General features: G+C 39.5%; 1 protein-coding gene across 2 annotated transcripts in view; it reads right to left on the bottom strand.

Annotated features, from left to right (window-relative positions):
• Positions 1–3,453: 3,453 nt before the first annotated feature.
• Positions 3,454–15,132, bottom strand: part of Plp1 (proteolipid protein 1) — a 17,684-nt gene continuing 6,005 nt past the window's right edge. The window contains exons 3-8 of one of the 2 annotated variants that reach the window (XM_055608258.1): positions 10,041–10,227; positions 9,179–9,335; positions 7,873–8,041; positions 7,282–7,355; positions 6,376–6,441; positions 3,454–5,436 (exon numbers count right to left, since the gene is read on the bottom strand). In XM_055608258.1, coding sequence (XP_055464233.1) covers positions 5,365–5,436; positions 6,376–6,441; positions 7,282–7,355; positions 7,873–8,041; positions 9,179–9,335; positions 10,041–10,227 — 725 coding nt within the window. In that variant the 3' untranslated portion in view covers positions 3,454–5,364. Of the gene's footprint in view, positions 5,437–6,375; positions 6,442–7,281; positions 7,356–7,872; positions 8,042–9,073; positions 9,336–10,040; positions 10,228–15,132 lie in introns of both variants that reach the window. The other variant, XM_055608257.1, reaches the window with a different exon arrangement.

The following is a 15,132-nucleotide window of genomic DNA, read 5'->3' on the forward strand; positions in this document are numbered from 1 at the left end:
GAGGGATAGCTATTGCTTCTGCCTTATAGGACTGAGGTGTGATAAAATATTCATGGTATCTTAAAGAGTACTGAGTAAAGTGCAGTTATCATAGTTGGAAATGGTTGCCTATGTAATAGTCTATGATTATCTTCAGCCAATTATTTTGAAGTTTTTTTTTTTAACACTGAGAAAAACAACCACTAAAATGTTACTATGTCAGAGTATGACTAAATTTTTTTAGGCTGAGAAAGAATTCTAAACTGACTGAAATCACTTCACCTACTAAAAACAAACACACATGCATACATATATACATACATACATACACACATATTCAGTAAACAACCATTGACTACCTTCCTTTGAGAGATATTATTTACTTGTGTTTTCCCAGGTAAGCTAGCTGAAGAGAAATATCATGATGTACTTGCTCTACAGAACTATTTGTTTTCATGCAAGAAATTAAGAATACTGAAATGACAAACTTGTTTTAGAACCAGTATGTAGGCTTTCTAACAATAATTACCTAAGCCACTTTCATTGTCTTCGTGTAGCATTATTCTTAAAGATTCTAACTCTATAAGGATGCGCATGTGTGTCTGTGCAATGAGTGTGTCAGAGCTGCTTATTTCTGTGACACGGTGCACATCAGTCAATCAGGGGACAATTTTGTGGAGTCAGTTGTCTGTCCTTTCACCTCTATGTGGGAAACAGGAATTAAACTGAGGTCATTAGGCTTGCACCACTGAAGGGTTTCAATTGCCAAGTGATTGTGCTGGACACCTTTTAGCTTTTTTGTTTTGTTTTCTTTTTAATTGTTGTGCTGTTTTTTGTGTTCCTGTGGATAATGTGCATGTGGGCACAGGTATGCACATGTGGCACAGGACACCTGCGGAGGTCAGAGGACAACTTTTGTGCTCTTGATATAGAATGATATGTGTTGCATTCTCATTTTTTGTTAAGGTGGACAAGTCACATTACCTTTCATTTTAGAGTTGTAGGTTCACCAGGTATTAGGACTGAAATCATCTATGCATTCTCAAGTACTGATCAGCTTGTTTTCAGTACTGAAAACCCTTAGGCTCCAACTTTGTGGTTTTCCTTTTTGATGTTTTTTCAAGACAGTGCTTCCCATAATACATACAGCATCTGTGAAGCTGGCTTTTCTGGAACCCCTACCCAGGTTACTTTTTATGTTGATAAACAAAACTGTTCAAGGCTATTAAACATCTTTCACTGCTAAGTATAATACCATATGAGGCCTCTTTTCTCTACATACATACTTGCATTCCTATCTTATTTTATGACACCCTTTGTTTCATTTGATTCTCATATTTAGCCTTGACTGAGAAAAAGAGGTAGGCTGAACAGCCTGTGTTTACATAAATACTGAACCATGTGCCCTCTGACTCCTCAAATGACTATGTGGGTGGAAGCAAGAACATGCATTGTGCCAGTGTGCGCATAAATGCTGTCACATGTAAGGCAAGAAGCAGAGTGATATAATGCAAGTCACAAGTTGTCAGGAACTCTAAATCGTAGTTTTGTTTTTATCAAGGGCCCAGTAAACCAAAGCCACGTGAAGTCATGACCCTTACCCACTGCCTCTCCCACATACTGAAGGGAGGAATCAGATACTCATTGCAGCCTACCAACCAGATTGTTTTTTCATGTTCCTTGCTTCCATCCTAGTCCACTCTGGGAGACCCCTCTGCTATGGCTGAAGGTGACAGAGATCCTCAAGTATAAGAGCATGTCTGTATGGTTGTTTTACCCACAAAATCCCCAAACATGAACCTCGCAGGGTTTAGCACAAAGATAAAGTTTTCTCAATGAATGTATACAGAATGAATGTATGTCTCTTTGAAGAAAAAAAATGACAGCTTCCACACAAACTGCACTCAGTGCTGACCCTGAAGAAAAGCCATACAACTGATGTTGTAAAAAAAAAATGTTTCTTGTTTATACTGCTGTATTTTAATTTTTAGCTGATCTGAGCACAAAGAGAGCTCTTTCTGTTCAGAGAAAGAGGGTTTATGGTGTGTGGGAGAGCTAAGAACAATGGGCTCAAATGATAAACCAGAGGTGCTCTCAGCTTCTGAGAGCCTGGAAACTCCATCTATATACCCATCCCAGAGGGCAGAACTAAATAAGGACAGATGGAAAATGCAGCTTTTTTGGCTTTTGCTCTCTGAGGCAAAAATACATTCACTCTGTAGCACCCTGAGTCAATTTCCCAAAATGTGGTATTGTGCCTTTGTTTTCCAGTGTCTAAAAATAAATCATATTTTTATTCCCTTTGTCTTAAAGTCATTCAAGCAGACTTACTTGAAGAATATTAATTGTGATGAAGCAGAAATCGGAAGACTACAATTGAACTACTTTTGAACAGAGCTCCTTAACTGATGACTAACATGTTGCCTACAGCTAAAGTCTCCTTTCTCATGTTCCTTGTCAGCCATGACTATGAGACAAATATACAACTAATTTTAAGTTGGCGTTCTTCAGGCTGGCATCAGAGTGTGGTCCATGTTGTATTAGGTGGCTTTGTGGACTAAGCACTCAAAGATAGTAGGTGTCACTAATTTGTTTTAATCCTGGACTGTCACAGCATGCTTAATTTATATTATCCTTGTATCTTCTCTGCCATATAAACACTCAACTTCAAACCTTTAATTTAGTACTTCCCAACTATGTATTATTCATGTGGGAAGCACCAGGGTATCTTTATTGGAATAGCTAAACAATTTTGAAAAACAGTAAAAATAATTTAATATTAAGTGGAACAGGAGCTAGGATATAACAATGGCACTAGGCAAGTACACCATACTGACTCAGCATGAGCAAAACACTGTGAAACCCAAGAGAAATTAAATCATTAAACACGAAATGAACAGGTATAAAAACCTGAGTTTAGCCCAGCATGGTAACACATGCCTTTAATTCTGTCTCTCAGGAGGTAGAGGCAGGCGGATCTCTAAGAGCTCAAGGTCAGCCAGCCAAGGATACATAGTAAAACCCTGGATAAAAAAACAAAACAAAACAAACAAACCAAAAAAACAAAAACAAAAACAAAAAAAAAACACGATATTCAAGTTCAGACAAGTATTTATTGGGTTTCTTCAGGTAAATTGTTTTGCATTTTGCATCTATTTCGTACTATCTTTAGGTATTAAAAAGAAAGAAGCAATGTATGTATTTATACATTTTTCATAGTAGTATAAGAATAACTTACATGGCCTTGAGTACCTTGAGCTAACTATAATTAAGTTCATGTTAGTGAGAACAAACAGAACAACTAACTCAAAAGACACCATGTTTGATTGAGAACATTCTTAATTTTATTTTCCTTACTTTTATAAAATACATTTTGTAAGATAAGTTTCTAAACATTTATTCTTTATATTGTTAAAATCAAAATTCTATATCAGGAATGAAGGAAACACTTGCAGTGGATTAACTCTCTTTGTGTGTGTGTGTGTGTGTGTGTGTGTGTGTGTGTGTGTGTGTGTGTGTATGTGTGTGGTCTTCAGGAAATGCTTGGTTATCTGTTATGTTATTAAATCAAAACAAAAGAAAATATATAGATTACTTAACTTTCCTTGATCTTGATTGGTTTCTTGCAGATCCATTTCCCTCTCCTCACGCTTGTGCATCCTGCTAGTTTACTTTGTATACTGGCCCCAAAACAAGAGTCAAAATGTCTTCTCGAAAAGTCTTAAATCTCCTTCAACATGGCAGAAGCCACTTTGGGGAATAACAACACAAATCTACAGTAAAAGATCTATACTAGCTTTTGGAAACTTCAATAAAAATAGATCAGAGTTTGTTTATTTGTTTGTGTTTTTTTTTTAACCTAAAGTTAACAAATACAGGGTAAGTCTGAAATCTGGGAGTTCTTCAGGTTTCAAATTCTTTCTGTTTGTCCTCTCTGTTCCTCCAGATCTCTGTGGAAGATTACCAACTGAACAGCTGACAGCTGGCACAAACTATTATGTGACCTATATATACCAAGAGACAATAACCTCTATGCTAAGCCTAATTCTCAAAATGCTAACATAATATTAGCCAGTAAAATCATCTATAATTTGTTAGGAAAGAAAAATATCAGACAGGTAATTCAACTTGAAATTCAAATTTACTAAGCCTATTTCTAAAAATGGCAGAATCCTTGTGGAAAACCCAATAAATTCATTGGACTCGACAATTTCAAATATTTTTGTGACGCATATTGTTCAGTTTTCTTTTTTCAAAATAAACCATACTTGAAGACTCACTCTCCAGTTCATTCTGATACAACTCCAAACAAGAGATAAATAATTGGAAAATATGAAACATGAATCAATCTGGAACTAATCAAGATCTTCAAATCACTTGCTATGACTGAATGGATAAAACCCCAGGAAAAGAGCACCATTGTGAACATATGCCAGAGGCCAGAGGACACAATTAATTGACAGAAATAAAAAGATATGCTATCCAAAGAGTTAACTATCTTGCATCTACCAGAGGGCCATCCCAAGTTACACCTTTAGCCTCTACCAAATAAGGTCACAGCTGTATTTGATGTAAGCTAGTTTCCTTCTATTCTCAGCTCCTTGGAAACTGCAAGGTTGTCATGGTAGCTGTTATCAAGGAAAAGGGAGTGAGAAGATCCTGACAACACTCTGTTTCTCTTCCTAATGAGGTGTAAGGACAGATGATGGCCCCTTTGTCTTCACAAAGACTGTGCTCCCTTATGTTGTAAGTAAGGTAGGCTGAGTTAGGGCTTAAATAGTCCATTGCCACTGGAGTCAGAGCTCTCTTTCTAGGAGTGAAAGATCCTTGCTTTAACCCCCTTCTCCCAGCTGCAGGAGGCAGATTTGGGCAAATGCTATTGCTTTGCTAGCATTATTTTTTTTCTTCTGTTTTCAGTGGAAATAGGAAGATAAGACTGAGTTCTTGGTTTTGGCTCCTAATGATGGCAAGGAGACCAAGGACATTCCTTTCTCTCTACCTGATAATCTTTCTTTCTGCTTTGTTTTCCTTAATGGAAACAAATGCCCTTTGAGAAGGAAGCACACATTCCTGGTCTTGAGGAGATGCTTGTAAACTCAATTAGAGCTTTCCTTCCTTTCTGACTTGCAGCTGGGGAATCACCTTCTGAGGCATCCCCCATTTCTAGTGGGAACCAGCTGTGGAGCAAAATGACTAAGAGAGGTACATAAGAGGGAGAGTCCACAGAGAGAGATTAATCACTGCAAGACTCTCCTTTCTTGTTATACTCATCAAGTAAGAAGAGGGCCAATCAGTGGCAAAGGCAGAGTTAAGATAGGAGACACAGCACTGTAGGCTGTGTGGTTAGAGCCTCGCTATTAGACAAAGGGAGATTTCTATGGGAAATCAGAACTTGGTGCCTCGGCCCATGAGTTTAAGGACGGCGAAGTTGTAAGTGGCAGCAATCATGAAGGTGAGCTGTAGGAAACAGAAGAGAAAAGGTAATTAATGGTAGAAAGGGAAGCTCTCCCTACTGAAAACCTTTTGGAAATGAGGGAGAGGGGAAATAAAATCACACCTAAAGAAAAGGAAATTGTCTGTAAAAAAAAAAAAATTAAAAGGTACATTCCTGTTTTATTTTCTAAATATGTGAATAGAAAACTTCTTTTAGACATTTTCATAATAGCCCATTCCCAAATAACCTAATCAATAAAGATTTATTCCACAGCTTGATTCTGCTTACCACTGACCATTCCTTAAGGAAATTGGCCATGCCTGTGCTGTGTCATATCAACATGTCTAGTCGACTTGGAGTCATAAAGTGTTTGCTCTACACACACAACTACTTCATGCAGCATAGCCCTCCTCCCTCTTGTGCATCAATTGATTTCAGAAATTAGAAGTGAGGTGGTTTTCTGTGAAGGTCTCTGCAGTGCTGAGGGTGATTCTGGGAGATCCTCCTTGTAGTTAACTGCTACCTCAGAGAAGTGAGGTATATCATCTTGCTTCTGCTGCCTGAGGTTTTATATCTGCGACAACGAGCACACTGCATTGGCACTGCACTAACATTACCCTCAGGACCTGGGGCACAGGATTGCAGCAGAATTATAACAATTCTAATGTGAGGAGGTCCCTCCAGCTTCCCTGGAAATAATTAAACCCACTGGAGATTATCTAAGATGCTATTAACTATCTAGAATACTGGGATACAGCAAATCCTGTTTAGTGATAGTTCCATGCTCTTGTCAGTTCCTTGACAACTCACAGTAGAAATACACAGTTCCATACCTTGCTATCCCTCTTCATAGCTTCTCTCCAGCCTTTCAAGGTTGGAAGGAGTCTCTTTCTAGCTTTTCAGCCTAACACTACTCAAGCTATCCCTGGACCACGTCTTTTCTAATATTATCTTTAACTTACCAGGGAAACTAGTGTGGCTGCAGCACCGACAAACGCAGCAATAAACAGGTGGAAGGTCATTTGGAACTGCAGGAAAATGTGTGTGAGAGAATTATTTCTTATAACAGAAAAGCAAAGTATGATCTGCTGTAAACAGTGAAAGAAGTTATCTGGGTTGGCTGATAGCTTTCATGTATGTTGATTTTGTGTCTCCAAATTTTCACTTCCCTAAGTGTTAACCTCCCATTTGCCACTCTATCATAGGCACCTCACAGCCAAAGGATGTAGAAGACTGAGAAAAGAGATTAATGATCCCAAATAACTAACTCATTTCCTAAAGTCGTTCCGAGATCCAAAATTTTAAAGTCAATATGTCCTTTCCAAAGATATTGTTTCTCTGATTGCCTCTGCAGGATTTGCTTTTATTCTTTTACTGCAATAGCATGTCTGTTCTCAAGGAAGAATTTTCTTTTTTTTTTTCAAATGTACTTATTTCACATCTCATTGGAGATTAAGGAGTTCCAAATTAAAAATATTTTATGGAGCCCTTGTGTGTCTCTGAGCATGGCCCATTTTTCTTGGTAAGTTTTTAACCAAAATGAAAATTTTCATTTGTGAAATTTTACTACTAAGTATTGTCTTTACTTAAAGCTACACATTTTTCTTTTAATGAGTAGAGTTTGGGAAAGTAATATTTTCAATCAGCTCTGGGCTAAGTAGATACTTTTACCTTTAATCAGTATGCTCATTAATTCAGGTACACTTATCCATTATTTTGTATAAGGGAAATCTGCTAACTCAAAGTCCAACAAGGACATACTATAATCCTTAACATTGAAGCACATGAGGAGAAACTTCTGTTATAGGTAAGAAGTTCTGTGTAATAACAGCCAGTCTATTTCAAAATCACCCTCATCATTCACTTACCTCGGCTGTTTTGCAGATGGACAGAAGGTTGGAGCCACAGACCTTGCCAGGAAAAGCATTCCATGGAAGAACACCTAACGTGCAAAAACCAACAGAGTAAACTTCACAGAACTAAAGGGTCATGTGGAGACTCTCTCCAGAGCCTTCTACTTTCTCTAACCTGGCTGTAAAGCTAATATCGACAGTAAGCATGATCCTGTTTTCTAAAAATTTACATAAAAGAAAAGGTGGTATTCAGTAATTGTGTAATTTTGTAGTATTAAAATGTGCTGCTTTGGTTATTAATAGCAGTCAATCGGAGAAAAAGAGTGAGAAAGGCAAAGAAGAAGAGGAGGAGAAGGAGGAGGAAGAAGAAGAGGAAAAAAGAGGAGAAGAAAGAGAAGAAGGAGAGCAAAACAAAACCTCCCCAAACTTCCATATTTCCTTGGGAGGGTGAAAACATTCTTAGTTTCAGTGGAAGAGGATTAATAAACTAAGAACTGTTTATTTCTCATCTTACAATTTCTCCATAATCATCCTCCTCCTCACCAAAACAAGTACATGTTGTTTCTAGAGATGTTAGGGAATCTAAGGCTCCCCCATCCAACTCACCATACATTCTTGCATCAGCACAGAGACTGCCTATACTGGCAGAGGTCTTGCTAGGAAAGGCGATAGACTGACAGGTGGTCCAGGTATTGAAGTAAATGTACACAGGCACAGCAGAGCAGGCAAACACCAGGAGCCATACAACAGTCAGGGCATAGGTGATGCCCACAAACTAAAACAATTGACATGGGGTGGTTAAAGATCAGCATCAACTTGCAGACCTTGAAACAAAATCCTGGAGTGGCATATGCCAATGAAGTCAGATTGAAGGCATCTCCCTCAAATGAAATTAGTGAGCAGGGCACTTCTGTGAGGTGTCATTGGCAGTATCTCTTAGAGAACTGGCCCCATGTGTGATGGAGGGTAAGGAGAGTAGGTGGGAGTTGGAGTGAGATGGATCCCTGGGTTAGAAGGGCTTCAGGGGTTTTGGGGGGCAGAGAAGGTATAACAAAGTTAAAAAAATGTCCTGAAAGAAAGTTGTGCCATTTTGTGCCTTAGGCTGAGCTTACAAGATGTTCTTTGCCACAGAATTTTTGTTCCCTAGTCGCTGAACAACGCCAATAGGAGATTTAAATTTCCAATCTAAAACCATTCCAAGCTAACTGCTGGTCACAGAAGTCATCACCTCAACACGCACATGTTCAGACCCCAAAAAACTTTAACTCTCAAGACTGAAAACCAATGTATGTCTTTCTAAACCATAACTAGCCTAAAGATAAGGGTGAAATATGCAAATCTCTCTGGAACCCCCAAAGTATAGGATCCCAGAATATTGTGACTTGGAGCCAATTCTTTGATTTCTATGATCCACCCTCCATTTCAGGTTACTTATCTAAGTCTCAATCCCATGACTAGCATTTTAGATTCTTGTGTAGTCTGGTCTACTCTTGTAGTCCTTACTAGGAACAAAGTAACAAGGATACCAACAGATTGATTAGAAATGGTCTTATTGTACAATGTCTCCTACAAAATTCATGCTTTTCAGTTTGAGATGAAATTTTCTAGGGAACCTTTGAAAGGTGAGGCTAAGGCGGCCAGGCACCACGTTCTTCCTGACCATATCGTTCGGCTGTAGCCATCACTTCCTCACTCAAAAGCCAGGTTCTCTGGCGAGGACCCAACCTTGGGTGGGGATGAGGCCACAGACTCACGCCCAATTGTCCCCCACCCCTTGTTATTGCCACAAAATCCTGAGGATGATCACCTTGTCGGGATGTCCTAGCCATTTTCCCAAACAATGACACACCCGCTCCAAAGAATGAGCTTGATGTTGGCCTCTGGAACCCCTCCCCTTCTGGCCCCCTGTTACCGTTGCGCTCAGGCCCTTGCCGCAGATGGTGGTCTTGTAGTCGCCAAAGATCTGCCTGACTGCACCGGTGGTGTAGAAGCCCTCAGCCAGCAGGAGGGCCCCATAAAGGAAGAAGAAAGAGGCAGTTCCATAGATGACATACTGGAAGGCATGAATCCTGCATTGACAGAGAGAAAGTCCAGATAACTATTCAGAGGATACTGCTCTCCTTGTCAGTTAGTAATGTACACGCCTGAGTGGCCACGGGTTCTTCAAAGGAATCACTAGGGTTTTCAAATGTTCCTTCACCTTTTCTTCACTGAAGTAAGTGAAAACAGCCATGAGCACATGATTCTCCCCCTATTCCTTGTTACCCTGCACCCTAGAGAACCAAGCTTGCCACTCCTTGCTTGTCATTTCAGAAATGCCGCTCCATAGGAGAGATATGCTAGACAGAGAGATGAATGAATGAGTAGTAAGTAACTCAGCTTGCTCTAGCTGCAAGACAGACTTATTACTAAACCTAAGTACACATAAGCAGTATCAGATCAAAACTCCACTGTGCCCAGTCCTTGGACCACCACCTGCCACTGTGGAGACAATTCAAGGAACATTAAACATACCTAGCAGCAATCAGGCCATGTGTGAGAAAACAGGGAGGAGGGAGAGGAGGCAGACCTCCTTTCTGAATCTGATATTGTTCCCTTACTTAAAGCTTCCAACATGGCATGGTAGAACCTGTACACAGAGGGCTATGTCAAGAATTCTATCCAGCTCAACACTGGTCCCCTCCTAGTCACTAAGATACTGATGAGTTTTATACCTCTAAGACAGGGTGAGGGAAAAGGAGATGAGTCTGGGAATGGGGTAGGGAGGTACTTACACATTAATGAGATACTCATAGTCCTGGTAGTTTTTGGAGAAATAGGTCTCAATTAGCTTTTCTGTACCAGTGAGAGCTTCGTGTCCACATCCACAGAACAGCGCCACTCCAAAGAAACACAATCCAGTGGCCACCAGGGAAGCAAAGGGAGCCCCTACCAGACATCTTGCACAGCACTCTAACAAGCCTAGGAAAAAAAAGAGGGTAAAAGTCAGAATTGCATAAGAGCTAACTTGTCTACTCACACCACACTGCTGGGCCAAGCAGCCCATGCTACCAACAAGAAAAAGTAGTTATCTTGGGAGTGCTAAAGGAGAATTTATGGGTTTTAGCTTTTAGAATGTGAGGTTGACCCAGAATCTTTATTTTGTCCCATTCTTAAAAACAAACCCTCACCTCAATACTCAGAATGTATGGGTTTATTTTATAAAGGAGTCAAATAATCCAGAAAGTAATCCAGAATGGTGGTGAGATTAGTCCCTCTTACTTTTGTAGTCAATTATGGAATAAATGTGCCCAGCATTGCACATGGGATATTAAAGCAGAAAAGGTGCCAGCTCTACCAGATTAGAGTCTTTAGTTTACTAAAGATGAATAAAGTAAATGTAATATTTTCTACCAACAATTCCAGGAAACCAAGTAAATGGCTACAGATAAATATTCTTGGAATTTCAGAAGGAATGAGTGCTAACCATAGATGTTAATATTTTCAAACAATTTGAACTGAAAGAGTATTCTAGGTAGAAGATATGATGGAAATGGCATGCTTCTGGATATTCCCACACATGATGGATATTTGTTGCAAGGAATGCAAATCCTTCTTGGTCTACATAGAATGGAGCAACTCAGAGAAGACAGAAAATGGCATGGGACCAGGAGTGATAATAGGAAAGTTGCTTTTGCAGACGATGATAAAAATGCAGGTTTCAGGGTGGAGATATGGCTTGGTCGTTAAGAGTGCTTTCTGCTCTTCCACAGAATCCATGTCAGACAGCTGCCTGTAATTCCAGCTTCAGAGGATTTGACAGCTTCTTCTACAAAAACTATTTTTATACAGGTTTGATGATTTTTCAATTCTTTACATGTGTGCTCCCCACCAGTGCAGTTTGGCCAGTTTTTATGGCCTCTGACCAACAGTGAGATTCTGTCAGGACATACGCAAAGAGACTTTCTATCATGGCCACAACAGCTTTCCAGCCTGAGGAAAACACACAGGGCCTGGGAACACAGGTGTCTTAAACTGCTGAGAATCCTTGAGCTCTCAGACCTGGCATATCTCAGCCCTGTGACAGTGTTGCTGAGAAACAAGAAAGGTACATAAAGCAGTCACAGATATATGTCAAATAAAAGTTATCAAATGCTAAGGAGATAACTGACTAGACAGATAAACATGTGGTTCCCTCTGCCCTCTCGACCAGATCTGCAAAAGGTACAAAAATGAAAATGTTAAGATCTTTAAATGGAAAGTATAAGCATACATAGTTATATTAGATAGTATATATAGACACAATATATTCAATATATGTATGTATATACTTATGCTTACAATGTGTGCATATACATGCATGCATATATAGGCCAGGTTTATTCTATATATCTATTCCTAACCTATTCCTATCCTATAGTGCATGTACAAGCAAATAAGCAGAAAATGTACCTGAGAAAGTACTATTGCCTAAGGAAGTACTAGTTCATGATAAGTATGTTGTAATTCCTTATCTCCTTACAGAACAAAAATAATTTTCTGAAGTTTGTACGTTTACATTCATGTTTCTTCAAGCCATGTTCACTTATATACAACAGGGTACAATGGGGAAATAGAAGTCTGCTGCCTTGTCCCCTTGATATGAGATCGGTTTTTATTAAAACCCCAAATACTTAAAAATGTTTTGATTTCCACAGCTATGTTGAGTAATGTCAACAGATGTTGAGAGATCAAATTATATGTATCAGAAAAAATATGGGATAGAGGCATTGTCCTTTTTATCAGAACCACAGAATAAATGAAAGGACAGTCTTTCCCTGGCCTTCAAAGAGTGTCTTTTTTGAAGATCTTTGTACACTGCATTAGAGATAAGGCTCAGAAGCCCAAGCCAAAGTGTAGTAAACATTTGTAGCACAACTGGGTCTCTTTCACTTTCTCCAAACTGAAGCTTCCCTGTCAGAAGACTCCGCTTCCATGAGAAGCTATTGATTTGGTTTTGTAGCTGTGCTGTTGTGCTGCTGTGAGTAGAAGCTGGACTTCACTCAATATGAACTGAGAGGATGCTCAGTACTGGCCTATGACCTGCATGCGCGTGCACACTTGCACAGATGTGTGCAATACATGCATGTGTACGCCAAAGGAAAATGAGACAGCTGAGACTGATCACTGTCTTGGGGAGACATTTCAGAAATTGTTCTTCTTTTGTGCCATTAGGTTAAGATACTACATGCATCCCATACATCAAGAAAAGGCGCTTGGAAGTAAACAGCACTCCCATTTTCATTCTCTACCCTTTTAACTCCTCTTCACCCTCAAACTCTTAGACTCCTCTAGTAAAGGAGGTCTCTGAAGCCTGCCATGGGGGAGGGGAGGTCAGTGACCCTACTGTTCTCTCTCTCTCCGGCAAAGGGTCAAGCCTTGGACATAGCCCTCCATAACTTCCCGAGACAAAGAAGCCTTGTTTTCTTCTGAGATCTCAGGAGTCTCATTGGTATTCTGCAAGGCCATGCAGGCCTGGGGGTGTGGACAGGGTCAGATCCAGTAAACAATGGAAGGACTGTTTATTTAGCCCAGGGTAGGGACAGCCATCTATCCTTGCAAGTGGTTATCTCACCCCAGCACTTTCACCATAGGATGGTCTAATGGTGAGGCATGTATGCTCAGGAACTTGAGCTCTTTCCAGCCAAACAGAGAAATCTACCCAATGATTTAGCTGATGTCCCCTCTATTTCATCTACACTAAGAACAATTTTTCCTTCTTATAATCAAATGATGAAACACACAAAGTGTGACTTATCATCTTGGACATATTATCATTTAGTAGTCATCAAGATAACCAGAAAATGTCACATTTAGTGTTTTTACTGGATGACGAAATGTTGGGATCAACTCTAGATCACCACTTAATACTTTATTTATGGCTTTGAGCCTAGCGTTTAACAGCTGAGCCATCTCTCCATACTTTATTTTTGCACCTATTTTTGTCTATTTTCTTACAGCTCAGATAATAACTTAACATCCCCTTTTCTGCTCTACTGATATTCAAAGCAGGAAACAAGGACATAGGCTTTGGTGAATCTTTAATGAGGGTTCCAATACAAATGCCCTTAGATACATCTACCAATGTTAGGTTACATAATAGTTTAGCAATATCAAAACCAGCATCAAATGTTAAATTCCTCAAAGTTCAGAGGAAATGTTTGTTCTAAGGGCATTTAAGTTCAATAGAAGTAAAGGATCTCAGCTAGTCTGCCCAAAGCAAAAGTCAAAATTTGAATTCTAACAGGAAAACTCAGATCATATAACAGATTGTCTTTTCATCAAAGTAGTTGACAGTCAAAGCATTCTGAATAAAAGTTCATTGGGTTCACTTCTATTTTTCACAATCCAAGAAATGAATTTGGGAACAACAGTTTAAAACTTTAAGCTCTCTGTTTCATAATACCTCAGGGTCAACAGGGTTTTGAATGTTAAAAGGCATTCCGTCATTTCCCTGGTAAGTATAAACTGTGATGTGGTGGAGTCAGTATAAAAGAATTACATAATACTAATAGTACTCAATGAGATTCAAGTCTCATTTTGATGCGTCATCACAGAATTAATGACCATTTATAATGCTTTCTTTTTCTTTGTGTTTGAATGACTTGAGGACAAACACATTATTAGTAACAAAGATGTTGCAAGAAACAAAAAGAAATTAGTAGTATAGTTGCTTTCCTCAGAAAACCTCCAATCTTGTTTGGGAGAACAAATTTATTTCTTAAACTGAAAAGCAAAGCTACCTATTACCTAGTGTTAAAATTGATGTACCCAAATCCTGTGGTCAAAATAATAACTAAAGACAACAGTTCAGAACTAGTTCTATTTATCTCCAAATCCCCCAAACAAGCATGATCAATCTCTAATAGAACTTCCTTTCTCACCAATATTCTCTGTCAGAGATCAACAATATTATTGTGAGTCTCAGATTAGTGCCCATTCCCCCTGACTGTCCTGATCCTGATGCTATCTCTTTAAGTAGGAGCCAAGTGCATCAAAGCCCTCTCTCCTTTCCCATGCCCTGGGCACACCTGAAGGTCCAGCTTCATGATGGAAATTTAGTGTGAATCTGGGAACTCATCAAAGGGAGGAGAGGAAGGGCTTTCATAGAAAGGAATAGTAGAAAGAGACCAATTGTACACCACACAATTCCCAGCTTGTCTCTTGAATCCAGCTGACAAAGGGAGAGATAGAAGAACCCTGTACAATAGAACTAAACAACAGGCAAGCTCTTTGAGTGAGAAACTGGTCCCATCTCCCTAAGTCTCTAATCTCCACTGTAGTCTTCTCCTCCTCACAGAATACACCCCTTAACTTCAACCCATGAACAGAGGGTTCCTTGATCATGACCTATAGCCATTAACATGGCCAAGATACTAGAGCAGCCGTGACTGGTACTAGGGATGGATGGTGATCAGGGGGTGGGAGTTCTAGAAGTAAAACAACAATTATCAGGAGGTGACAGAGACAAAGGCTTTTGCTTCTGGCCTCATCTTGTCAGGATAAAGCCCTGCCTATGACTTTGTCTTTCCTATATAATATTAGTACTTATACCACATTCAAGAGCTCAACAGGGCTCTATAGGCATTAAGGCCTGGGGATTCAAGCCTGCTTGATAGTCAAGTCATGTGGACAAGGTTAAATAAAAAAAGAACTCCAGCCTCCTTATTACTCAGATATTATTAACACTGCTGCTACTACTAGTGATAACCACTACTATTGGTGATTACAACTACTACCACCAAGAACAGCATCTGGACCACCTTACTTCCTATGTTCTTTCTCACACAAAGACAGAAACACACACACACACACACACACACACACACACACACACACACACACACA

This window comes from Psammomys obesus, unplaced genomic scaffold (genome assembly GCF_907164565.1).
Source record: "Psammomys obesus unplaced genomic scaffold, mPsaObe1.curated_primary_1811, whole genome shotgun sequence".
Taxonomy (NCBI): domain Eukaryota; kingdom Metazoa; phylum Chordata; class Mammalia; order Rodentia; family Muridae; genus Psammomys; species Psammomys obesus.